The sequence below is a fragment of the Pseudorasbora parva genome, chromosome 6, assembly GCF_024679245.1.
Source record: "Pseudorasbora parva isolate DD20220531a chromosome 6, ASM2467924v1, whole genome shotgun sequence".
In the NCBI taxonomy this organism is placed as follows: Eukaryota; Metazoa; Chordata; class Actinopteri; order Cypriniformes; family Gobionidae; genus Pseudorasbora; species Pseudorasbora parva.
Window position 1 is genome coordinate 13,387,859 of NC_090177.1, and position 27,695 is coordinate 13,415,553.

At 37.7% G+C, this 27,695-nt stretch overlaps 1 protein-coding gene across 7 annotated transcripts; it reads left to right on the plus strand.

Moving 5' to 3' along the window:
* Positions 1-50: 50 nt before the first annotated feature.
* On the plus strand, positions 51-27,637 carry agap2 (ArfGAP with GTPase domain, ankyrin repeat and PH domain 2). 7 transcript variants are annotated; one of them, XM_067445692.1, is made up of 20 exons: positions 51-116; positions 982-1,045; positions 11,398-11,456; positions 11,839-11,926; positions 12,030-12,115; positions 15,205-15,346; positions 15,437-15,571; positions 15,663-15,778; positions 16,874-17,017; positions 17,637-17,717; positions 17,921-18,025; positions 19,381-19,564; positions 19,652-19,759; positions 20,813-20,950; positions 21,193-21,252; positions 21,503-21,651; positions 23,925-24,015; positions 24,097-24,319; positions 25,297-25,564; positions 26,881-27,637. In XM_067445692.1, exons 1-20 carry the CDS (start codon positions 66-68, stop codon positions 27,085-27,087), a joined length of 2,499 nt encoding a protein of 832 aa, XP_067301793.1. In that variant the 5' UTR covers positions 51-65; the 3' UTR covers positions 27,088-27,637. The 7 variants fall into 7 exon arrangements, with proteins under 7 accessions (XP_067301793.1, XP_067301792.1, XP_067301795.1 ...); XM_067445691.1 differs by lacking the exon at positions 51-116 and having other exon boundaries at positions 754-1,045; XM_067445688.1 differs by lacking the exons at positions 51-116; positions 982-1,045 and adding an exon at positions 5,603-7,578 and having other exon boundaries at positions 19,393-19,564.
* The last annotated feature ends 58 nt before the right edge of the window (positions 27,638-27,695 follow it).

Consider the following 27,695-nt stretch of genomic DNA (forward strand, 5'->3'; position numbering starts at 1 on the left):
AGTGTGTATACACTTCCATACGCTCTGGGGACTAAATATAAAATATCTCAAACTGTGTTGTGAAGATGAACGGAGGTCTTACGGGTGAGGAACAACGGAGGAACGGAGGTCTTAGGGTGAGTCATTAATGACATTAAATAAATTTTTTGGGTGAACTAACCAAGATGTTCCATGAAGATATTTTGTACATTTCCTACCGTAAATAAATAAATAAATATATATATATATATATATATATATATATATATATATATATATATATATATATATTTAATATACATATATAAATGTTTTAGTAGTAGTAATATGCATTGCTAAGGACTTTATTTGGACAACTTTAAAGGTGATTTTCTAATAAATTTTATAAATAGTATGTGACAACTATCCTTAATTCACCCTATTTGTATACTGTATACTTGTATACTATTTGTATAATATATTTAGTTTTCATGTCAATGCTGAGGTTTTACCATTCTAGCTCTAAATCTGATAATACATTTGAGCATTGGCTGCTTTTTTGGAACCCGTTTTTTTAACGGTTGTCTTGAATTTACCACAAAATCCTGTTTGCGAGAGAGCAGCCTATGAGATGGTGACAAAATCAGGAAGTGAACTGAGCGAGAGAGGGGGGGGGGAGAGAGAGAGAGAGAGAGAGAGAGAGAGAGAGAGAGAGAGAGAGAGAGAGAGAGAGAGAGAGAGAGAGAGAGAGAGAGAGAGAGGAAATTAATGCAAGCAAAACTACTTCTGCTGTGAGCTGCATGCTCTAGAGTTTGAACAACATTTTTCTGCTCTACGTGACATTGACATGAAAGAACGGGCAGGAAATGCTGATGGGTTACAGGAGAAACTCCATGCATTTTAAGCAGTCAAATTGGTCTAAATATGAATTGCACAAATAAAGTTACAAACTCGACTGCAATTAGAGCTGAGGTGAGAAGACATGAAAGTTTGCAAAAAACCTTAAACAAATTTCTCAAACAGCTGGAGAGAGTTGAGGACCAGCAGCTCAAGACAGGACTAAAGGTTTTCCTCCACAGCATACAAGGTGAGCCCGAGTTAACTCTCTAAATATTGTGCGATTGTTTTGTTTTTTTCCTCTAGAACACTTGCTGATAGATTACTGTGTCCTTTCGCAACGTTTGATGTTTACCTCAGGGACCTTAGGGGTCTGTTACGCACCGAGGAGACTGACAAGCTCGTAAACAGCATGTTTGAGTTGAACTCTGTTGATAGTATTGCATATCTAAATAATTCACAGAAGATGAATTATATCACAGCTCCTTGCGTGAGAAAAAAATGCAAGGAAGTGGGCTTTTTTGCATGGTTTGACTGCTGTTGATTCCTCCACTTTTGGAGCATTATGTTCACTAGCTTGAGTTTTGTAATAATGGCAAATTCTAAAATGTCCCAAATGTACATTTTAGAGAAGGCAGACATATAAAAAGGAATATAAATGTTTTATCTCATGGTAGATTGAATTATATAACCAGCAGACATCTCCAAATGCATATGCTCCTCCATTAGCCTGTGATGATGAACTATTACTACAGTCCGGAAGTAGAATCATAATCGTGGATGTTAATTTAAAGAGGCCCAGGTTAAAACATTAGCATCCTCTTAGAGACGTAGTCATGGTGGCAGGCTTTTGAACACGAAGTGCTGGTCCATTTCCTGTCTGACGCTCTCTTGCTGCCCACGGAAGCCACATCCTCTTCATCTCATTTACCACCTGTCTACAGTGCTACTCTTACTCTCCTTATCTGACCTCATTAATTTTAGTTTTCCATAAGATTCCGCTTTTCTTGTGGGGTTTTGTTTGACTTTGAATAATCTGGCATCTATTGAGACACAGCGGTGTGGAATAAAGGTCAAATATAAGAAAGAATAAGTATTAAGACATGTTATACTGTCTAGAAAAAAACACCGAACCACCCCTTTAGGATGTAACATTTATAAATTGCGTTCGCAGTAAGCCTCCGAGCAGTGCATATTTTCAGGTTGTAACTTATAGTGACATCAATTAACACATCTTTAATATAGTGTTTGTCGATGCTCCTTATAATTTACTTCCTCCTCACACTTCCTCTTGTGTGCATTAATGCATCCGTCACTCTAGATTTCAGCTCAATATGAAGACGCTATCAGTCAGCATAATGCCGCTTAATACCAAAACCAAAATGAAGCAGATTTGTATGGTACTTACCCATGCAAAACTTGCCACAATGATGCTAAGGTATTCTGGGTGCTTATTATATGGATTTCTTGTTTCTATTGTGGTCCCTAGATATTGCTCAGATTTTTTTGTCATTTTCCAGGAGAAAGTCGTTCACTTGCATTAACCAGCATCACTAATGATGTTCTGTAAACCAACTAGATGAAATAGTAGGGTTTTTTTTAGCCCACACAGTCATATGGTGATTCAAATTATGCTTGATGGGAATAAAATAAAAGTGAAGGAAACTGTAAATGGGAAGTCATTGCTGTTGGCTTCTGAGCATAGTGATTTGAGAATAGGACTGACACATTTAAATGTTGATTACTGCAGGGAGCCAAGAGAGTGGGAGACAGGCAGAGTGACAGCGATTTAGGGGAGAGAGAAAGAAAGGGGAGCTTGAGTTCTCTAAGATGTCTACCATTCAATTTTAGCACAGGATATAGAATAATATATATAAACAAAAGCTTTGCATTTTCTGATGAAAATATGAGATATGCCTGTAGTTGCCAGGGTCTTGCTATGTGGTGTCTAGGCTCTTCTGGTTGGTTGCTAGGGTAATATTTGTCATCATTTGCTTATGCCATTCCAAACCTGTATGCATTTTGTTCTTCTGTGAAACTCCAAAATAAGATTATTTTTTAAAATCATACACTGAAAGTCACTGGGGTTCTTTATTGTTTGGTTCCCAATGCTCTTCAAAATGTATTATTTTGTGCTCCACAGAAGAATGTATTGCAAACAGGTTTGGAATGAGATGAAGGTGAGTAAATTATGTTAGAATTAAACATTTTGAGTGAACTGTCCCTTTAACTTAAAGGGTTAGTTTACCCAAAAATGAAAATTACTTCATTAATTATTCACCCTCATGTCGCTGAACACTCGTAAGACCTTCGTTCATCTTCAACACAAATGAAGATATTTTTGTTGAAAGCTGATGGCTGAGAAAGGCTTCAGAAAGGCTTTTAGTTTTAGTCACTAAAGACATTGTTACAAAGTCCATCTCACTACAGTGGCTGTACAATAATATTACAATGCGACGAAAATAGTTATTGTGCGCACAAAAATCAAAATAACGACTTTATCCGCCAAGTTATTGATGTGAACTCGACGCATGCGCGAGAATATGACGCAGCTCCATCGTTCAGATTCATGACCCAGAAGAGGAGGAGCTCCGCTATCACATGAGTTCACGTCCGCGACCTACACAGAAGACAATAACTTGGCGGATAAAGTTTTTTTGTGCACAAAAACTATTCTTGTCGCTTGGTGAAATTATTGTGCAGCTACTGTAGTGAGCGACGTCTTAGTGCCTTTATGGGTCTTGTGAGTGGGAATGTACTGAATTCCAATGGAGGCCTTTCTGAAGCCTTTCTCAGCCATCAGCTTTCAACAAAAATATCTTCACTTGTGTTCTGAAGATGAACGAAGGTCTTACGGGTGTCCAACGACATGAGGGTGAGTAATTAATGAAATCATTTTTGACATTGTCCAAATCGTCCCCTCCCTTATTTGATATTTCTCAATGCCCCTCTCCATTACGCAGTGCTCTGTTTGTTGTTGCGATGGCAGACAGTTAAAACATTTACATTTTTAGGCTAGTTTGCCTGAGTGGTCTAATAGCGCTCATCAGTGTCAAAATGATGGCCAATCAGATCAAAAAAAGCAGGGCTTAATGTTCACTGAAGATGAGTGTGAAGTCCAAAGCGGCACTTTAAGTTTTACGGTGAAAGAGTGAGTGCGTGCGTGGTAAGATAAAATAACTAAACTTGTAATATTTGACAACTGTTTTAGGATGGATACTATTAATGACCCACAGTAACATACAGTGATGCAAACTACTCAATTTTTATCATTTCGCTATTTTGAATATGCAATAATTTCAATGTCATTCATAACCGAATGAGAAATTCAGTATACATTAAGAGGAATACATATGTTTAAAAAAATAATGGCAAGAACTAATACAAAAAAAAAAGATGTATATCTGTTAAGGGGTAAACCAATGGAATGATTTCTATAAGGAAATAAAACTGTGTAATTAATTTAGTAAATTTAGGAAAATGTTTAAAAACAAGGTGATAACTAATTATATAACTCAATATTAATAACTGGTGTATGTAATACACTATTGTATAAATATCTGAAATGTGTAAATTTTTAATTATGTGTGTATATGATGGAAAATGTCTTATGTAACTCTATTGTTTATCTTATATTATTCAAATCCAGTAGGGAAAAAGTGATGCTCATTAGATAAATAAGTCTAAAGGGTAGGTAGGCATAATAAGCAAAGGCTTCAGCCTAAACTTTTTTTTGGTTATTACTATGTATATTTTTGTTTTATTTTTTATTTATTATGAAAAATTGTATTTATGGCCCAAAATATAAATAATAATGAATGTTTAAATGGATTACTTCACAGCTATATAGGGTATAATTAGTCTAATTTATTTTTTATTCCCTTAAATCCTGTTTAGAATGTAATTTCTTTAAATAAAAACATCCCTTTTGCCCCCCCCCCCATGTTCAAGACATGGTTACAGCCTTGCTTTGCAATAAAGTAGCAAATCAATAAAAAAGACCAAATGAGAGTTCAAGTAATTGCATGTTCTTTTTCCTAAATGTTGTATGACATTATGTGATCTGTATGACACCTGTATTCATGATTGATAGCAATCAATATCATATATTATTTAATTGTGAACTCTATAAGACTGCTAATTAACATTTAACACACACACATATATAGTTTTGTGTAGGACATATTGAGTTTTTTTACTCTCATCCCAGTTATTGAATGAATTCGAGTGTAGTATTGACTCCAATCAAGCACATTGGAACAGATCACTCAATAATTTGTCAATAATATCGCATGCCCTCACTCAATCATCGACTCATTCATACACACCTCAGCAAGGACAGTGGGTGCTCAGAGCAGGGGGTTAGATATGGAGATAGCGAACGGGAGACTAGATGGAATCAGTGCATGAAGGAGGAGGAGTTTAGCCTCGGAATACCTTGGTAACAAGCAAGCTCAGTGTCTAGGACAGAAAAGGTGGGGGGACACGGCGGCTCTTGAATCACTGTACTGACTGTGACTGTGATATGTGGCACGTTGCCGCCTGATACAGCACTGGATCGAGTGCATAATTTGCCTCATTGATGTGTCAGTCTTGATTATCATTCCATAACCACTCATATTTGTGTTTTTCTTGTGCTGTGGACCTCTTTTCCATGTCAGAACCTTGCAAGCTTTACAGTCTGTATTTATTCCTCAACACATCACTGATTCTCGCTTTTTAAGCAGGAGAGAGTGTGCGAGCGAGAGAAAAGAGAGGGAGAAGGCGAGGGAGGGAGGGTGAACGAGAGGAGGGGGTAGCAGGCTGTGGAAAGCAGGGGCTGGGAGCTGTCTGGCTGGTGACAAGGGCAGAGAGAGAGAGCGAGAGAGAGAGAGAGAGAGAGAGAGAGAAGCAGGAGATGGAGAGAGAAGCAGGGTATTCCTGCACGGTGCCGTTCTGCGTGGGTTTGAAGAAGACCTTCCACTGGAGAGATCTGAGAGACCCTTGTTCATGATGCGTGACTCGTCTAAACCTTTAGCGTGAGATGCATCTTCTCTAGAACGAAGCATGATTGTCTCGCACGTCTGCATTATTGACATCCCCGACTGCTTGACGCACTGATCACCGGAGGCGTGATGGATAGACTCTGTGTGGGGACATTTGGATCTCTCTCTGTGGACTTGCCGTAAACGTTTCCACCGATGCATGTGGCATGTAGACTGACTCCTCAGTTCGACTCTTCAGTCTGTCAGCATCTCCTCCGCACGTTGTGGAGCAGGTTGGTGAAACGATGTGCCTTGATCTGAGGTTAACAGCTCTGCATGTCTCCCAGATGTAATTTTACCGTTTTGTCGCCCTTGAAGGAATTTTCGATCCTCTTTCGATCTCGTGCATTGTTATTTTTGCCTTTGAATTTGCCTCTTGTTGAATGTAGTCAATGGAATCGGGAGCATGCTTTTCATGCAGGTGTGGAGAGGTGGGCACATGTCTGCATGCTTAAAATAGGTGTGAGAGGACCAGAGAACAGCAATACGAAAGAAATTAAGTCTGGGAAGAAAGACGAACGTGTGAAAGAGCACAAAGGACATTAGCTACATTTTTTCACACTTTAGGGAACGAGGGCACGGTCCACTTCTTTTTGACACACTTGCCTGAACTGTCTTTTTTCTTTGAATTCTGTGATTTCTTTCTGCTGTGGGAGCCATCGAACAAGTGAATGACAAGATTATTTGATTGTTTGAATTAATTTTCTGTCCTTGATCTGCTGAGAAATTCTGGACCACATGAACCGAAGCGGGACGTCACAGTCAAAAACCACCTACCTAATCTCCCTCACCTTGGTGAAGGTAGAAACCACTGAGGAAAATGAGTTGGAGAAGTCCAGGCCAGATGTGGAGGGAGCGGAGTATGATGCTGATGGAGTGAAGCATCTCAAGCATGCTGGGTCCAATAATGAGGGCCAGGAACGCCAGAAAATGGGTGAGGCTGTGGAGCTGGAAGCTGGAGAATCTGTCAAATTCTCAATGGAACAGGAAATACTCCAAAGCCCAAGGGAGGATAAGGCACATTTTGCAGATGGTTTTCGCCCTGGTAATAGACAAAAATCAATGATCTCACCCACCACAGAAAATGGAAGAGCCAGAGAACCCACCGGAATGTCCCAAACCTCTTTTTCCCGGGATATAACCAGGCATCTGGGTGACATCCCGGTCCGTGCAACCCAGCGTCCTGTGTCTCTCCTTAAAGCTCACGGCAGTGGCCGTGAATTGAAGGAGTCTAGAGAGAGCATCCATGCCTCCTCAAAGAGCCTTGACCGTAAGGACAGTCGGACCAGGATTCAGTCCCCAACCAGCCCGACTCCAGGATCTTTTCGGGCTTCATGGGCAGTAAGTGAGGTGAAAACTTGCGATGAAGACCTCAAAGGGGCTATGGGGATGAAGAGGCCCACTGAAGGGGACATCATAGCCATGCGAACCCAAAGCCCTCGAGCCGAGAGATTAAAGGCAGGATCTACATCTCTTCCGACCCCTGTCGCTTTGATTACCAAGCCTCAACGCAAAGGAAAGAGTCGTACCCTAGACAACAGCGACTTGAACTGTCTGTCTGAGGACCTTCTTAAGTGCAAAGGTGGTCAAATGGTAACTGACTTTAGAACAGCTCAGTCCCAGGGGGCTTCAGCACGTGACCGCAAGATGCTAAGATTTATTAGTGGCATTTTTACCAAGAGCACTCCAGTTGCAACCAGTGCAACCATTGTGACCCCAGTCTATAGCACCATTCAGAGGGAATCCAGTGAAGAGGAAGGTAGGAGAACATGGCTTACTCACCCATACACAATTCAAACACTCAGATATGCAGAAGCAGGGTTTTTTTTCTCCTAAAAATGGGAGGAGGACGCATTCGATATTTGGCACATTTTGAAAATGATGAATTCCTTGTGTAGTTTTCTAAATTTTAGTTTAATATTAAAGGGGTTGTTCACCCCCTTTTTTTTGTCATCATTTACTCACCCTTCATGTCATTCCAAACCTGAATGACTTTTATGCTTTAACTATCTGTTTTTCTCAATGTAATGAAAGTCATTAGTGTCCAAAACAACATCGGACCCCATTGACTTATTCTCTGGACAATAATTTGTTCCACAGAAGAAAGACATACAGGTTTGTAACAAAATGAGTCTAATTAAATGATGACAATTTCCATTATTTGGTGAGCTATCCCTTTACAGTGAAGTGTCTTGATGTTTTAGTTTGTATTAATTTTACAAATTGACATGTTGAAGTCTGTACACACATATAGGGAATTCTGGTTTTATTAAGTCTAATGCCTAGGGTTGTAGCGTTAAGATGCTGAAAGCAGACTGGTCTTTTATTTACAACCACCTCCTACTGTTTCTGTTTCTGCACTGGAAAAATTGGAATGGGAAACAAATTTGATAATACCCATGCCACAGGCAGCAAAATTTTGCCCAACATCCTAATCCCATCTTTGATGTTCCGCCCACTTCCTGTATTCTGATCTCATTCTTTCACGGAAGCTTCAATCCTTTCATCACCAGTCTCTTAATTTCAAACCATATCCAGCCATGCATTTTAGCTCTCTAAACTGAAGGTAAAGCACTGATTTCTGCAGTGAAGAAATTTTTTAAATAACATAAAGCAGTATGTGAATCAATTGGATGGATATGCTTACATTTTGCCACATGCATTTAAAATCTACCCAGGCCAAGTATGTCTGTTTGTCTTCTAATGATCTACTATAATGTTGCAGAGATGCCTTCAACTGATTTACATCCAGAGCTTGTTGAACAAAGGCTTCTTTTCAAACATCTGTATTTCTCGACCATATAGATTTGATAATTATGTTTCTTATTTTGTTGGATTTATTTGATAATTGCACAAGGGGAACTCAATATAGGTGTGTGTGGTCTATATGCTACGAGCAAAAGGTCTGTTCACATGCGCATGTGCACACAAAATATTTACGTATGTGTTCTCCGAGTGAACAGAAGCAGTGGCTGGAAGTGGGGTTGTCATGGCAACAGGGAGGGCTGAGAGAGTTGCCTGTTGTGTGGCTGTGTTATATGCCAGAGAGCGAGCCACACATGAAATGAATGGGAGTGAGGGTATGCGAGGAGGGGTCCTTTTGAAAAAGAGAGAGACCAGAATGTGTCACATAGAGCGTCCGTTTAGATGGAGGGGGTGGCGTGTCGTATATGGCACATAAGGATCGCACTGTCTAACCACACTGGCTCGACTCCTGATGTGCCCCGCCGTACAATGACCTCATAGATTTGCGCTGAATTCGGAGGGGGTTAAACCTCTTCCGTTGTGTCGTGGGTGGCGTGTGAGAGAGGAAACTGCAAACGGCAGGAGTGCCAACTCAGATCATACGCCGATCTAAGCTGTGAACTCCGTCGTGAGCTGCTTTAATCAGTCCACGGCGGTCACAAGGGTGTATCGCACCGATCCTCCCCCCGTTAACAAAGCATCTTTTGCCTCTCATCCGGCGCTTGATGCACCCACAGGCCGACACAGCTGTGCAGCTGTACAAAAAAACAAGGTGACATGCCCGTCTATCATCGGGTGCCGGGTATGAACCGCTGGTGAAAAATATTGAGAGTGTGCTAAGACTTCCAATATAAAGCGGAGAGGGGTGTGGATTCTCCATGCTCGCTGCTGCACGGATACACCTGCAGTCCTTCACACCCTGTGAATTAACAGAGATTTATAACACCTCCAGATGAACTGTAGTCCGAAGCTGAGGTGCAAGCAAATTGCACTTGGACGCAGAATAGAAATGTGCAAAAGAAGGGCAACGCCTGATCTGTGTTTAATTGGTCACAGATTGGCATAAGAAACAGACAGCATTATTAAGCCTGAACTGACTTTGATGGTCACGAAAGATAATGTGGCTGGACGTGAGGGGAGGTGATAATGTTATTAATTCTGCTGCTCGATGCTTGGAGGTTCTGAATGTTGTGATCACTGTATAATCCTTCATGTCGTGTCAAACTCGTTCTTCCTGTCAGTGAGTCATCTGAAGTTTCATGTCACTGACATCAGGGGTCAGAAGGACAGGATTTAAGCCGTTGATCAATACGAGAGATCTTTTTTAGAAAACAGAAATTCAGTAAGTGACCTATACTGGGACATAATAATAATAAATCAGCACAAATCCCATCTCTTTTTGGTTATATGATTGATTCATCTGTTTTTCTGTTGTACTTGTATTAGTGCCACTTGCTAAGCACCTCTGATAAAGATCAGAATATGACCCATGATCAATTTGGTGTTCATGTTTCTTTCTGTTTCCCTTTTTCATTCATCTAAAGGGTTAGTTCACCCCAAAATTTCTGCCATTAATTACTCGTCCTCATGTCGTTCCAAACCCGTAAGACCTTCGTTCATCTTCAGAACACAAAGTAAGACATTTTTGATGAAATCTCTCTGACCCCTCCATAGAGAGTAACATAATTGCAACAAAATTCATCCATGTAACTCCAGTGGTATAACATTAACGTTATGAAGCGACAAGAATACATTTTGTGTGCAAAAACTAACAAAAATAACGACTTTATTCAACAATATCTTCTCTTCTGTGACAGTCTCATTCACTATTCACTTTGTCGGGCTATTCACAAAATACAGCACTTCTGGGTTTTGCGGCAAAACGCCGGCTTGGTACAATCCCATGATCACATGCATGCGTTGTGGTGTTTACGTGAATCACCGGAGACTGGCCTGGAAGAGGAGATTGTTGAATCGTTATTATTGTTTGTTTTTTGCACTCAAAAAGTATTCTCGTCACCTTCATAACATTAAGGTTGAACCACTGGACTTTGTTTTTCCTACCTTTCTGGGCTTTGAAATGGTTAATTAAGTTGCTGTCTATGGAGGAGTCAGAAAGCTCTCAGATTTCATCAAAAATATCTTAATTTGTGTTCTGAAGATGAATGAAGGACTTGTGGGTTTGGAACGACATGATGGTAAGGAATTAATGCCAGAATTTAAATTTCTGGCTGAACTAACCCTTTAATCCCACACATGCCAGCTCAGTTTGACATATCAAAAATATGTTTGCAATTCAGCATCTTTAATGTCTTGGCCTAATGTTGACAAAGTTTGGTGACGATCACATAAATCCCCTTGGAGGACTATTCAAACAATTCAGAGCCTGCCATTTAAAAAACAAAATCCACATTAAATCCAAAATATCTGACTTCCTGTTGGGCGGAGCTAATTAATGTTATGAGAAAATTGTTCAGTTTGTTGAGATCATTATATGTACGACATTTGGTTACTGTAGGTAAATTTAACCCCACCACTTCAGTCAAAAGGGGGCATCCTTTTGAATATAGAATATCAAACTTGGGGAGGGGCTTTTTTCACTAGGCAAACAGATAAAAGGCCATAGAAACTGCATAGCAACACATTAAAAGCCATTCAAAACACATTTGCAACTGTATAGCTAGCATAGCTAGCAACACATTAATATCCACTTACCTTAGCTACTGCATAGCAATACGCTGGAAACCTCCAAGGCAATAGAATGCTTGTTTTCCACACACATTTTCTTCATTGTTTTGAAGTTAAGACTTAACTTTGACTTTTCTTTTTTCAGCATCATGTGCCAATAGCCAGGAATGGACCTTAACTCGCGCTATTCCAGAACTGCGATTGGTGAGAGTTGTTTTCCCCTTAAGCATATAAACAACAAGTTTATACTTGTATAAACAAGTATAATATTATTATATAATAGTTTTACGCATACACCTATGAAAACAATATTTAATTTGGTTAAGTGCTCTAAAAAAGAAGATTTATTTAGATTTTTTGTCATATTGATGAGTAAAGAAACATCTTTGACTGCATGAAGGGAAAAGGGTTTTTCTAAACATTAACAAAATTAAAAGAGCACAAATAAAGACTTCTTCTTAAATTTTGATTAGATCTCAAATGTGCCTCCTCAGGAGTTTCAGATGAGATCTCAACAATGTCAGTTGATATATATTGTGTTTTTTGATGTGATGATTACAAATATTATTTTGTCTGCCACATACAGGGGGTTCTGGGTAGTCTTCGCAGTGGAAAATCTGCTCTGGTAAACAGATTCATCACAGGAAGTTACCTTCCCCTCGAATCACATGAGGGTGAGAACTTTGTTCTTTCTCATCTCCTCAAGTCATTTAAACAGTTCAGAGGCTTTATTGTTGTCTTATATGTTGCCTTTGTCGTCTTTTTCTTCTCTGGAAGGAGGAAGATATAAAAAAGAGGTGTTGGTGGAGGGACAGAGTCAGTTATTGCTGATCCGAGAGGAATCTGGTCCACCAAGTGCACAGGTGTGTTAATGTTTCCGGATGAACACTTGAGTCAGGATTGTTCTGTCTGCACAACAAAAATATTTAGCCAATGCAAGTGTGCGTCTCCTTCTTTTCATTCTTAAAGGGACAGTTCACCCAAAAATGAAAATTCTGTCATCATTTACTCACCCTCAAGTTGTTCCAAACCTGAATGAGTTTCTTTCTTCTGCTGAACACAAAAGAAGATATTTTGAAGAATGTTTGTAACAAAGCAGATAGAGCAACCATTGACTACCATAGTATTTTTCCCTACTATGGTAGTTAATGGTTGCTCTATCTGCTTTGTTACAAACATTCTTCAAAATATCTTCTTTTGTGTTCAGCAGAAGAAAGAAACTCATTCAGGGTTGGAAAAACTTGAGGGTGAGTAAATGATGACAAAATTTTCATTTTAGGGTGAACTATCCCTTTAACGTTAGCTTGCCTACAGCAAGTTGTCCATGCCATTAAACCGGTCTCTGTTTAAAGGCACAATATGTAGTATGATTTTTGCATTTAAAACTACTACAACAATGTTATATATTTTACTTGAGTAGACTACTTACACTATCCCCAATGTTTCCAAGAATGTTTAGATCCAGAGAAATAAGCAATTTTAACCAGCATACGGACCGTGTCCGTGCATCGCCTATCAATGACATCATACGCGTTACCCTTGATTTCCTCGGTTTTATTTTCACCAGCAGTCATATCACCCTGTAGCCAAAGACTGGTTTCTCACTGAAGCTAAACAGGGTTGAGCCTGGATAGTACCTGGATTGGAGACCTCCTGGGATAACTAGGTTGCTGCTGGTAGAGGTGTTAGTGAGGCCAGCAGGCGGCGCTCACCCTGTGGTCTGTGTAGGTCCTATCGCTCCAGCATAGTGATGGGGACAATATACTGTCAAAGAGCACCGTCCTTCAGATGAAATGTTAAACCGAGGTCCTGACTCTCTGTGGCCATTAAGACCGCCAGGATGTCCTTCGGAAAAGAGTAGGGGTGTAACCCTGGCATTCTGGCCAAAATTGCCCTTTGGCCCCTGTCCGTCATTGCCTCTTAATCATCCCCATATCCTGATTGGCTTCATCACTTGGTCTCCTCTCCACCAATCAGCTGGTGTGTGGTGGGCATTCTGGCGCAATATGGCTGCCGTCGCAGCCATATTGCAGGTGGATACTGGACATTGGTGGCGGTTGAGGAGATTCCTCCCTCCATGTAAAGTGCTTTAAGGAACCAGAAAAAACAATATATAAATGTAACTTATTATTATTGTTATTTTGAAACCATTTACTATTTAGAAACCATAGAAACACCAAAGACACTTAATAACATAATACGTATATTATTAGACAGACGAGCACCTGTTTGAATTCAATCATCGACAGAAAATTAATTAATGTTCTATAGCTCAATAGTTAGTTTTATTATTAAAATCTCGTTTTTACCACGAGTACCATGTTTTACCATGCCTAATATCAATCCAGCTCACTGCAGTGTGCAACAAGTAGCATTAAAACATAACTTTAAACACTCAAATGTATCTGATATTATAAAACAGCACTGCTTTACTCCACATACACATGAACGGAAGAAGCGGAAGCGCTTGTCTGCGGAATAGTAAAAGCTCCACGAAGTCAAGGCTTCACCAAGCCTCACCTTTGTTTTGAATACGCGACCTCTAGTGGCGAAAAATTACATATTGTGGCTTTAACTCTTTATTAAGACTTGTGAACTTCACTATGAAAATATATTGTGATGTCACAGCAGATGACACTTAAAGGGATAATTCACCCAAAAATGAAAATTCTGTCATAATTTACCCTCATGTCGTTCCAAACCCGCAAAACCATCGTTCCTCTTCAGAACTCAAATGAAGATATTTTTGATTAATTCTGAGCGATTTTCCTTCATGGACAGCTACGCAACTACCACTTTGACCCTTCAAAAAGTTCGTAAAGAGATTGTAAAAACGAATCCTTACGAATTGAGTGGTTTAATCCAAATTCTCTGAAAAGACTTTACATTATAAGCACATTGAATTTAGGCTTGATTAATTAATAAGGTAGATTTTTCACCGTTTTCCAACTGTATTTACATTGTTTTATCATCGCTTTTGTTGATAGGTTTAGTAATTTGCATTTTGTGACATCTGGAGTTCATTTTCTACTCAAAATGACATATTCTTGCTCTAAAACGATCAATCAAATGTTACTGTCACTGTGTATTGTGTACCAAGTATTGAGGTCTTCGTGTTCAGGTGCTGTGTCACTACTTTTTATGAAGATATGGTGTCTACACAAAATATATCATATTCTTTATGTTCATAAGTTATATTATTTTTAACATATGTTTCTTAAGCCCCTTTCACACTGCAATTCCGGCAAATACACGGATAATGCGACCCGGCATTTGTTCCCGGGTCGCTAGATTTGGTCCATTCACACTGCCAGCGAAATACCGTAATATGTGCACTTTTCACACACAACCCGTAACGGTCCCGGGTGGAGTTGACACGTGACATCCTGATGTGACGTATAATGCCGAGCGATCTCAGCTTCAGCGCGGATAGTAAGGAGCTCTGTGGTCTCGACCAGTTTGCGCACATTTCTGCTTGTTTAATTTTAGTTTCTTTTGTATACAAACACTCTCTGCGTTTAAAACACCGACTAGCTCTTCTTAGTAAAGCATAAACCTTAAAAGTGTGGTTAAATTCAGTGTTATACATAACCAAGCACTGCTTATACATAACCAAATGCTAAAATAAAGTTTATGTGCACATTTCTTTCAACAGACAGAAAAATTAAGTAGTTTGTACAAAGGCTAGTCTGGTTTGATGTACATAATAAAATTATACAGAAAAAATAATGTATGATATTTAAGTAAATCAAGCTGAAATGTTTTATCAGTGTGTCATATGATCTTTCAGAAGTCATTCTAATATACTGGTCTGAATTTGGCTCGAGAAACATTTCTTATTATTATCAATGTTTAAAACAGTTGTGCTGCTTCATATTTGTTTGTGGGAACCGTGCACATTTTACACTTCCGGCATCCCCCTGGTTTTCATTCCTGAATTTGTGACTTGTAGATCTGCAACTGGCTTGATGGTGTCATCCTGGTTTTTAGCCTGGAAAATGAAGCAAGTTTCCAGGATGTGTACAAGAACTACAGTGAGCTAAGTGCACATCGTAACATAGCAGAAATCCCGATTATTGCAGTTGGAACGCAAGGTAAAAGCTACACTCTTCTTGGTTTCAGGGATATCTTATTGAGCAATATGGTGTCGTGTACTAACTCTATGACCGTTTTTCTTCTTGCAGATAAGATAAGTAGCACTAACGCCCGTGTGATTGAGGACAAGAGAGTCCAGCAGCTGTGCATAGATGTGCGTCGCTGCACATACTATGAGACCTGTGCCACCTATGGACTTAATGTGGACAGAGTCTTTAATGAAAGTGAGTTTCATCTCAAAATTGGGGCTAAAATAGAATGTTACTTCCAAACAAGGATAATAGTGTTGATTGGACAAACTTGTTTCCCTCTTAGTGACTCAAAAGATTGTTTCTGCCAAGAAGCAAGCCGCCCTACTGGCCTCCTGTAAATCTCTCCCAAACTCTCCGAGTCACTCAGGGGCCTCGACTCCAGTGTCAGGGCCCGGGCAGGTATCTTAATGCTTATGAGTCTCTCAGCTGCTTGGAGGAATCTCATGAAAGCTGTCAAGAAATGTCTGGGTCAATTCTAGGTCATAGAAAATCTAATTTTCATTACTATAATGCAAAAAAAGTACATTTGTGAAGTGCTGTTAGTCTTTATTTCTCGCACTGAATTAAAAATGGGTTATAGTTTACAATAAGGTTTCGTTAGCTAACATTAATACTGAATCAGACTTCTACAGCATTTATTAATGTTAATTTCAATGTTTACTAGTACACTATTTAAATTTATATATGTATTATCAAAAGTTGTATATATTAACATTAGGTTATAAAAATACAGCTGTTCATGAACAGCTATGTTTATTAACTACGTTAACAAAGATTAACAAATTCAGTAACAAATGTCTTGCTTATGTTTAGTTTATGTTAGTTAATATATTTATTTGCTAACAAATGAAATCATAAAATTACCATGAAATTATTTTTTTCTCATTACGATATTGTGAATTTGGGGAGAAATTGTAATAGCTCTACAAAAAAATGATGTATAATATAATAAGTTAAAACAAATATATATATAATTTGTTATTCAAATGTTTTATTTATCTTAAATATGGCTCAGACATTTCTTGAGATTCAACCATTTATCATTATAATTCTTGTGAAATATTTTAATGAATAAAATACCATCATGGTGTTGTTCTTTTCATTATTGTTGGGCTATAAAATATTGCTTTGACAATTTTTTTTTAATCTAATTAGTTTCATATTCTTTGCTTCTATGCTATGCATAACAAAATCAGATATTTGTTCAAATTTTTGTTCGTATTAATTTCATTATTATGGTAATTTTACAGATGTAATAATAAAAATAATACAAATAAATTTCATGCTTAGATTTTATTGTAATTATAAATTATTAAATTCCATATCAATACATAACATAATTCATTTCAGCCCGATACATTACACATTTGTATACCCCTGTTGTTGAGTGTTAAGTGATTGTGAAAAACCTTGTCTCCATCATTCTGTGTACACCATTGACCATTCCACCAACCTCTGTCTCATTCTTCTTAATGTCCCATCATCCTCTCTTAGGCCAGTAATGGGGGTCAAAGTAGTGACTACCCCTCCTCTTTGCCTTCTACCCCTGTGATAAGTCACAAAGACATACGGGGTGGGGCAAGTGGAGAAGGGGGCACGCAACGAAATCCGCCACGACGACGGACCTCTTTATTTGCGGTTAGTTCTTTGAGCTCATTACAAAGAGTTTAAAATCTTGCCAGTTACAGTGAAACTGGGTGTGCAAAATGTTGCATTGTATTATTTATTTTTTAAAACATGGCTGGACTTATATGTCTAAATGATTATAGTAATCTGAGGTGATGTGTATATTATTTTTAATGGTAAAATAATGTATTTTGTCCCAATTTAATATGTCAAGATAATATGTAAAGTTAGATAGATAGATAGATAGACAGACAGACAGACAGACAGACAGACAGACAGACAGACAGACAGACAGACATTGTCCCTTAACGGGAAATTTGTTTTCACAAACTGTCATACAGTACACGCAACTGGCAAAAAATATGTAAGACAAACAAAAAAAACAAAAAAAGTTGCAGTTTGAAAACATGGCCAATGGCAGGGGGGGAAACCTGTTCAGTCATTGTTCTTTTACTTCACCTTTGAATGCTGTTTCAATACAACAGAAGTATGACAGTATCTTTAGTCTGAGATTGTGTTTGTGAACTCTCCGTCACTCTAACACTCACTTCATCTCATGAGTAACGTCTTCCTTCCTTTATGTGTTTCGCCTTCCTCTCGTGTACTTTACCTAACATGTCTGTTGTTTTAGAACCGTCGTGGGAGTGACTCTGAGAAAAGAGCGTCAGATAGCAGAAGTGACATGAGCAGTCGGTCAGTTCCTATCAAACAGGTAAATGTAAGATCTGAGCATTGACTAGAGGATGTGACGTGAGGGGTTCTGTGAAATGCAGTGGCCTTGAAAAGTGTTTGGACATGTAGAAGGCACTGATAAAACTGAATGTCATTCCAATAGATGTAAAAAAAAAGAAATCTGAAAAAGAAATTTATAACAAAAAATTATGAAATAAATTGCCTTTTTAATTGTTTTATTAGGGAACTTTGTGGAAACGCAGTGAGCGCTCATTGAATAAGGAGTGGAAGAAGAAGTATGTGACGCTGTCGAACACTGGCATGCTGATGTATCATTCAAATATAAATGTGAGTCATGTTCTCTCGTAAGCCATAGTGTTTTCATCAGAGCATTACACCATAGTGTTTATGCTTCTGTTTTATTAATCACAATTGTGTTTTGCAGAATTTTATTTTGTAAATTTTTTTGTACCAAAATGAATACTACTGTTTGTCACTGTTTTTTTGACTCTTTATGAGTATTTTTAGCTTAATTAGTAATGTGTCAGGTGTGATGCTGTAACAATATTTAATAATACAGCTTTTTGCCAGGACAATAACTAATGCACTGCACAAAATGATTTTCTTATTCAGTATTTTCATCTTGCCTTCCAGTACAAATATCTAAACATTTTTAAATCAAGATAATTACTTAATAGAAAGAAGAAATGACTTACAATATTAAGACTTGTTTATAGAAAAATGTATCAAAATTAAGTGAGTTTATATTTAACAGAATTAAAATATTTGCCCATGAGGTAAGAAAAAGAATATTGTTTTCCCTTTGAAGTAAGTTTATTTATCCAAAAAACAAGAATTAAATCTTAATTGATTTAGCTTTGCACTCAAATGTGTTTTGACTGAAGAATTTTTTGATATTTGTAATGATTTTTTCTTTTCTTTTGGAGTGTTTAATCATATTAAATATTGAAATGCCTTTTTAAATATATTATAATACTATTATATAGTACAGAGCTAGACTGGGTAAACCCAGCCTAATCTACCGGCAATTTGATTTCGCCGGGCAACTCAGTCTGGAAACCTGTACATTAATTTTTACTGCTTCTGTTACACTTTTGTGGGAACCAATCGCAGACTGGCTTATCCACCTGACACGCTATTGGCGGGTTTAACACAATGACAGATAGAGAAACGAGGATTCATTTCCCATTTGATCACGCCTCTTGTGGTCTGATTGGTTGAAGGACTATCCAATCGCATACAGGGTCATTCAAATAATGCTCGTTGATCACGCCTCTTGTGCAGTAGAAAATACATAGCAGACTCCCCAGACCAATGTTCAATTTTAAACTGAGCTTGGTCTGGTGATAGCCAGACAAGTATAGAGTATGGTTATATTTTTTACAAGTGAATAAATAATCATTAAATTATATTTTGGATATGGATTTATTATTTTTCTGGGTTTTTAGGTGCAAAAAAAATTTTACTTTGATGAAATTGCCTAATAAAAGCCAAACTCTTGAATGCTTTGCTATTTTTGGCTGTAGAAGAGAACTGGCGTATTTGTGATTTAGGTCCATGGATTGTATTGCTCATAATATAGCACATATATGTATATATAAAACATACTATATTATGAGCAATACAATCCATGGACCTAACTCAAAAATACGCCAGTATTATGCATATATTTATGGTTTTAGGAGTTTATGCAGAACGCTCAAGGGAAAGAGATGGACTTATTGCGAGTAACAGTAAAGGTGCCAGGAAAGCGTCTTCATCGCGCTGTCACTCCCGGTGGGCCGTCCCCTGGCCCTACTCTTGTCCCTGTGCCCGGTGTAAATGGACTTAGTAAAGACAAGCAGTCGTCTGAAGGGGGCGCTTCATGTAAGTGAATATTTTTTTAAACTGTACTCACAAATAAAATAAAATAATATGAATGATTTCTCACTGTCATGGTCTCTCTCTTTCCAGCAAATCTTCTGACTGTAGAAGAAGCATCCAGAACTGGCTTGTCATTTCATAATGATCAAAAAGTGAAACGTTGTCCGTCATCTGTGTCAAATAAAGGGTTCAGTGTGGGTACGTACATTTTTTGTTTATACCTTCCCTTCATTCCTTCTAAAACACTTGTTGGAAAATAATTAATTAAAAGTACTGTAGCAATGCTACTAACCTGAGAAAGACAGTAGCTCAGCATTGTTTTCCATCTGGAAAGTGTAATGATTCATTTCAGTTCATATCAAATTCGTATCCAAATCTGTTTATTTTGACAGTTCATTTTAAATATTCATATCACTTAGTGGTCTTACTTTTTTATTTATTTGTCCTTTTTTTGTACTGAAATATTTAGTTATATTGCATACAGCAGATGCACTTTGAGAGCAGAAAGACTGAACACTTCTCCAGAGAGGAATCCTTTTATTTTTCATATTTAAAAATGTTTGTATGCTGCTGCGCGTCCCTGTGTGTGTAATAAGTGTACGTATGTTGTGGACTCGCCTATAGGCGCATATTATTAGCATGCTCTTTAAATAACAAAAAAAATACTGCGCTATTGTTTTTTTGTTTGTCAATGACGCAGTCATTTGCAGTTGCCTCAAAATAGCAGCGCGCCAACAATGTGCCTAAACACACCTCGCTTTCAGACCAGCACGCCCATAAGAGAACAGATGGTGCATTTGCCGTTTAAACAACGTGGAGCAGGACGTGAAAATGATAACTGCACTGGGTTAAAACTAGCGAAAAACACTTGCATTGCGCCTGGAGCTGCATTGCCTAGTCCTCGGTGTATGATAGGGCCCAATGCGTGTTTTAAATGCTGTAACCTTAATTGAGATATGTATTCTTTCTTTAATGTAAAATAGTATATATTATAATATTATATAATAATTATATTATTTAAAAAAATCCCAAATTATATTGTACATTATTATAGTATAATGTATAGTATTGTTAAATATGTATATAAATAAATGAGAAAATAGTATTATATACATTTTACTATAATGTTTAAATATAATCAATATATTTATTTTTAATATTGTAATTGTTAATTGATTGTTTCATCAGAGTAGTTATTAATCTTACGAAGGGAAATTCAGCAAAATTCTCTTTTTTGCATTATCTTAATAGACTCGAGCATTGAGGGGGCTACAAGTCCTCCCTTAGGAAAAGACCACATGCCGTCTTCTCCGATGACTGACAGGAAGAAGAAAAAACGAAACAGAAGTATTAACTTGAAAGGAGACGCAGCGGCTGGACAGGCTGAGGGTAAGAGATCACATTTATGAAAGATTAACAGATGCGAAATTGATCCAGTTTTACTGATAAAGCAATCAGATGTTTGCAAATGTTCTTTCCGCTCTTTTCATTTATGTATCTAGTATGGGCCTGATTAATTGCTTTCTGTAAGGTCCTCTTACGATCGCTTTTACTTCTTTCTTTCTTCTTTCTTTTCTTTCTTTCATTCCTCTTATCCTCTGCTGCCCTGGACTAATTTCTCGCACCGCAAGCCAAGCGCAAAATGTGGAAATTAAAAAGCTTTGGTAGCTTGAGAAACATTAACAAAACAGGTAACCTGAATGAATGAAACGTACGAGTGGCTGAGCTGACTCCGTCTCGCTGTCTTTTCTGCAGTATGTGTCTATGTCCATCTCTTGTCACATCATTAGATTACAGCAAATGGATCTGAGTGTTTCTGTCTGTGTTCCTGTCTCCTCAAACACATAATTATACTGAGACGATACATTAGGCCGAGGACACAAGGGTGTTTTTATTGATCCCTTCCTCTCGTGTAAATAACTGTTGCTCTCGTCCAAACAGATGAGGAGAGCGCAGACTTCATCATCATATCGAGCACAGGACAGAGCTGGCATTTTGAAGCCCAAAGTCAAGAGGACAGGGACGCCTGGGTCCAGGCCATCGAAAGCCAGATCCTTGCAAGTCTACAGAGCTGTGAGAGCAGAAATAAGGTAAAAGGGGCATTTGATAATTATCTAACAAGCACTAATCTCTCTATCAGTCGGTCATTATCAGGAACATCTTGCAGCACAAGCCTCATAAACCTTTGACACTTTTTCACTATTTATGTTTCCATTACATTTTTGTGGCCAGTAAGTGCCCCTATTATGCTTTTTCAGATATTAATTTTCCTGTAGTGTTTGTGAATTTAAATGTCAAAAATCAAAGTTCACGATAAATGGAGTTACATTATTGTCTCCCAAAATAACCTATTCGGAACAGCCAGAAACAAGTCTGGAATCAGTAATTCCATTCTTACTTCCTGATTGTACCTACATAAGCTTGTAACAAATTTGCATAAGCCTGGAAGAGTTTAGTTTGTGTTGTCGACATGTCGAGAAGATGAGGTTTTCTGTGCTTCGAAAGCAAATCCACTTTGCTGCACTTTCAAAGGTTGAGGATTTTGGCTCGAATTGATATGGTAAAACTGACTACATTGTTACTGAAGATCCGGAGCTGAAATTTAGATATGGTAAAGGGGCGTTTAGTTTCTGAGGTGTACTGTAAGTAGTAGGGTTTGCACAGACTAGTCGACTCTAAAGGGTTAGTTCACCCAAAAATGAAATTGATGTCATTAATAACTCTCCCTAATGTCGTTCCACACCCGTAAGACCTCCGTTCATCTTCAGAACACAGTTTAAGATATTTTATATTTAGTCCAGAAAGGTAATAAAAGTCCAGAAAGATAATAAAAACATCATCAAAGCAGTCCGTATGTGACATCAGTTGGTTAATTAGAATCTCTTGAAGCAAAAATAATAAAATAACAAAAACATTGTCTTCTCTTCCTGGTTTGTTTTCAATCCTCATATAAAGATTCAAATGGTTATGAATCAGCGTATCGATTCATGATTAATTACGTGTCAAACTGCTGAAATCACGAGACATCCGCTGATTCATGACCGTTTGAATCTTTATTTGAGGATTGAACACAAACAAGGAAGAGAAGACAATGCTTAATAAAGTCGTATTTTTTGTTATTTTTGGACCAAAATGTATTTTTGATGCTTCAAGAGTTTCTAATGAACTAACTGATGTCACATATGGACTACTCTGATGATGTTTTTATTCCCTTTCTGGACATGGACAGTATAGTGTGCATACACTTGCAAACGCTCTCAGACTAAATCTAAAATATCTTAAACTGTGTTCTGAAGATGAACGGAGGTCTTACGGGTGAGGAACGATATTAGGGTGAGGCATTAATGACATCAGTTTCATTTTTGGGTGAACTAACCCTTTAATGCTCTTCCATGACACTTAACGTCGACTAGTCTCTGCTCATGGCCTATAGAGGGCGCAACAGGATAAGAAATCTTTGAAGTCCACTTTCACGCTCCATTTCTAAACAATTAAAATGACATGCATTCTTAAAGAGCGCTCAGCATGATATGTTTGATTATACCATCTGGATGCATGCTCAATATTGATCAGGTGGAATCACGTTTTAAACAGCTTATTGTACATGTAAATTAATTGCCGTTCTTAACTAATGCGCTGCTGCAATGTAACTTATTGTAACACACACATAGACAGTAGCTCGCACATCACGTGCAGATCGCACACACTCAAACATTCAGTAGAGCAGACTGTCTGTAATCTACCAATACAAAAGCTTATAAACTGAAAAGTTCTAGCATATATTTCTTAGTAACTAAAACCCACAGCTTCACTATTAGTATGAGACACTACCAGTATAATTAACTCACATGCAATCGCTTTCTCACAAATGCATTCATATAAATCATGTCATATTTACTGCACTAATTTATCTGTGTCTTTTTTTAAAAGGTCCCAAAGACAAAAAAAAAAGATAAATAAAGCTGTGATGTATGAGCAATAGTCTGAAGTCTACCCCTAGACCAATCACAACAGGGTGATCTGACCAATCAGAGCAGAGTAGTCTTTCTGAAAGATGGGGTTTAGGAAGACCAAATTCTTTATCGAACCGTGAGAAAAGAGGTGATGCTGCAAATGTATATTATGAGAAAATTCAAGTGTTAATCAAGTGAGATCTCAAAAACAAAATTAGGAACCTTTAAAATAGCATAATAGAGGCACTTTAACTCTTCCCTATCCATAAAATCAAAGAGCAATAATAGAATCAAAAAAGGACACTTATTCCTCCTTCATACGTAAATCATGTTAAGCAGCAATATAATATACATATCAACAGTTTGCTCTTTAATAATACAAAATAATGGACTTAATTTACAACTCTCAGGCTCGAAGGAACAGCCAAAGTGAAGCTGTTGCCCTGCAGGCCATTCGAAATGCCAAAGGGAACGACCTCTGTGTGGACTGTGCAGCACCAGGTAAGTGTTAACCTAAAATAAAGTATATGTTGAGATCGCTTTCATTGTTCAGTATATAAGAACATTATGCTCTCCTTGCAGCTCCAACATGGGCGAGTCTTAATCTTGGTGCGCTAATCTGCATCGAGTGTTCGGGTATACACCGGAACCTGGGGACGCACCTGTCCCGTGTGCGCTCGCTAGACCTGGACGACTGGCCCAGTGAACTTACAAAAGTCCTTTCGGCTATAGGCAATCATATGGCCAACAGCATTTGGGAGACATGTACCCAAGGGTGCCAAAAGTTGACACCTGAGGCAACCAGGTGAGCTGGATTTGACCGTGAATGTCATTGTGGACAATGGTTCAGTAAGTTTTGTTTTACAGAGACATGCACAAAGAATCAGGGAGAAATTATTATAAAGCATGCACTGTTAAATCTAAAAAACATTTCTCAAAAACGGTTTATTAATACTGTTCAAAAGTTTGGGGTTAGTAAGAGTCTCTTATTCTCACTTTAGTTGCATTTATTTAATCTGAAAATTCAGTAATATTGTGAAATATTATTACAATTTAAAATAACAATTTTCTATTTGAATATATTTTAAAATATTTTTAGCATTATTACTCCAGTCTTCAGCATTACACGATCCTTCAGAAATCATTCTAATATGATGATTTACTGCTCAAGAAACATTTCTGATTATTAATGTTGAAAACAGTTGTGCTACTTAATATTTTTGTGGAAACCATGACAAATGTTTTCAATATTATTTGATTAATAGAAAGTTCAAAAGAAGAGCACATGATTTTATATTTAATTTAATTTAAAGTGAAGTTTGGCATCTCCCATGGCCTGCACAGTCTCTAGATCTAAATATTTTTGGGGTATTTTGAAGGAGTAAGTCAGAAAACGTTTTCCTCCACCAGCATCACATAGTGACCTGACACTGTGCTGTTAGAGGAATGGCTCAAAATCTCTCTGGCCACTGAGAAGGACTTGTATCTGATTCCCAAGAAAAAATGATGCTGTATTGGCTGCAAAAGGAGTGCCTAAATATTACTAATAAATGATTGTGGTCTAAAACCAGGTGTTTCAGTTTCATTGTCCAACCCATGTATATATCTGAAGTATTTTAAGATATTTATTTTTTACAGTAAAAGATAACGATGTTGTTTAAGTAAATCTTTTTTTTGTATCATTAACAAAAACATTAAAAAGGTTGCAATGCTTCACTCCTAATAATGGACGTGGTTAGCCACCATGGTAATAATTTGGCCTTCGCTTTGTGTTTGTCTCAGAGAGCAGAGGGAGTCGTGGATCCGTGCCAAATACGAACAGCGTGCATTTGTGTCGCCCTTGCCCGCTCAGTGTTCAGAGGACACAATGTCGACTTGGTTGCTTAAAGCAGTAATTGACAGGGACCTTCCCAGACTTCTGCTGCTCCTCGCGCACAGCACCAAGGAACTGATCAACATCCCGCCTGAAGGAGCAGCGCAGCAGCATCACAGCTCTTTACATGCGGCCTGCCAGCTGGGTGACGTGGTCATGACACAGCTGCTGGTCTGGGTGAGTTATTCAGCCTGTTAACCCTCGAAAGCCTGGCATCTGAAATAAAAAGCCCAAGACAATTTTTAATCATAAATAGTTTTAAGCAGTTTATTGAAAAATATTTCTCAATATTTTCTCAATGTTATACATATAATATTTGAAAATCACATTTTAACAGTAGAGTAAATGTCCAGCTATAGTAGCCAATATAGTAGTTATTCTTATGTTTACTTCATAAAAATCATTAGATTTCACTGCAGAAAGTCACATGTACCGTGACCTGAAGGTGGACATTTTTTAGAATTAAATTAAAAGTAAAAGCAGTGTTGGGTAACATGAGTGACGCAATCAGATTACTTTTTCAAGTAACTATTAAAAGTAATGCATTACTTTAAAGGTTTATAACAAAATATAACAGATACTTTTTCAAATAAGTAATGCACGTTAGCCTTCTTTGTTTTCCCATTTTTTGACTGACAGCTCTCTTGTCCCAATGTTGAGAAAATCAGAAGTTCTTGACTAAATGTGAGCAGGCATTTACTCATTTCAAGATTCAGTGTTCCTCAAAATGAATTAAAACAGTGAAATGCTAAATCAGAAATCTATGCAAACCTCCGATAATTATATATGCAAAATAAAACATATATTTATGCATTTAATCTCACTTTATTTACCAGTGGTTTGCTGTTGACCTTCAATGAATTAGTTAAACCATAAGCAAAAATTACATAAGATTTTTTGTTTTTATTGCTGATGTTAAAGTCCTCATGAAATCAAAATGTACCCATTTACTTTGTTAGCACACATTAAAGGTCTTACGGTGAACAATTAATCCTTAAATAATTAAGTTAGTACACAGCAAAAAATGGTTTGTCGCAGTAATCTTTAATCAAAATCTGAAAAGTTACTTCCGGTCTGGAATGGCGTTCCCTTTTGATGACGGCAGTTTGAAGGCTTGGGTTTGAATATCCTTAACCATATTGGGTTTGAATATCCCTCCAACTGTTAGTTTGCTGTGAGTGAGAGATAACCCTGCCCTCTATTCAATATTCAGTTTCACTTGGAAATATGTCAGAGCACTGAAGAAAACTCAGTTGAAGTAGATTGTGTACGACGTTTTTGTTGTTGTTGTCTTTTTTTAACAAAGGTCTAATCATGTTGATAATTAGAGGCCTTAGAAATGTGCATGTCAAATATGATACAGAAGGCTTATAGTGTTAAATGACTAGTACAAATTTTGGGGGAAAAATTCCTTTAGCCTTTGCACTTTCAGAATTGCATTGTTTTTCACATTTCTAACGGGATATTTTTTGTTGTTTAATTGTGCTCGACAGTACGGCAGTGATGTGAAGTCAAAGGATCCGCAAGGTAGAACCGCGCTGACGTTGGCACGCCAAGCCGGGAGCAAAGAGTGCGCTGAGATTCTTCTCCAGCACGGCTGCCCCAGTGAGACGTCACCCACCTCCCCGACTCCTGTTCTCTCCCGCAAAAGTAGCATCACGAGTGTCGGACGTGTCAATTCCCGGAGGAGGGTCTCGTAACCCATGAACATTCATGATCATATAAACATTTTCTCCAGAACCATTTTTATTTCTTCATACAGAGTTGTGTTCCGTGCGTATGTGATTTCTTATTTTTTGTCCCAGGATATCGCCAAACAACGCTGTATTTATATATCGTTCGTATATCCTTGCGGATTCCTCAGAAAAGGGAAAAAAGTAAAAAGAAACAAAGAAACTCTTAATTGTCCATATTAGAAGGCATAGATTGACAGATACAAAATTTTAACATGCCTTTTTAAATGAAACAGAAGCTGTTTTACCAACTAAAAAGCAATATTTATAATATGCTGATTAATATACTGTAATATAGATGAATAACATGATAAAATGTAGCTTGAAAGTTTCCCATAGCATTCTGAGGGAATGTATTAATGTTAGGACTGTCATACATTGTTCTTTAAAATAGACATCCATGGCTGAGGGTAATGTAATGTAAGAACATGTCCTGAAGAAATCCAGAAGAAATAGTATTTGTCATTGTGCATCATTTCAAAATACTATAGACAATAAACTCTGATCTTCAACCTCCCTTTGGTACTGCTTGTAAAGGTTCCATCTTTTTTCATCAAAAAGCTAATGTTTGCACA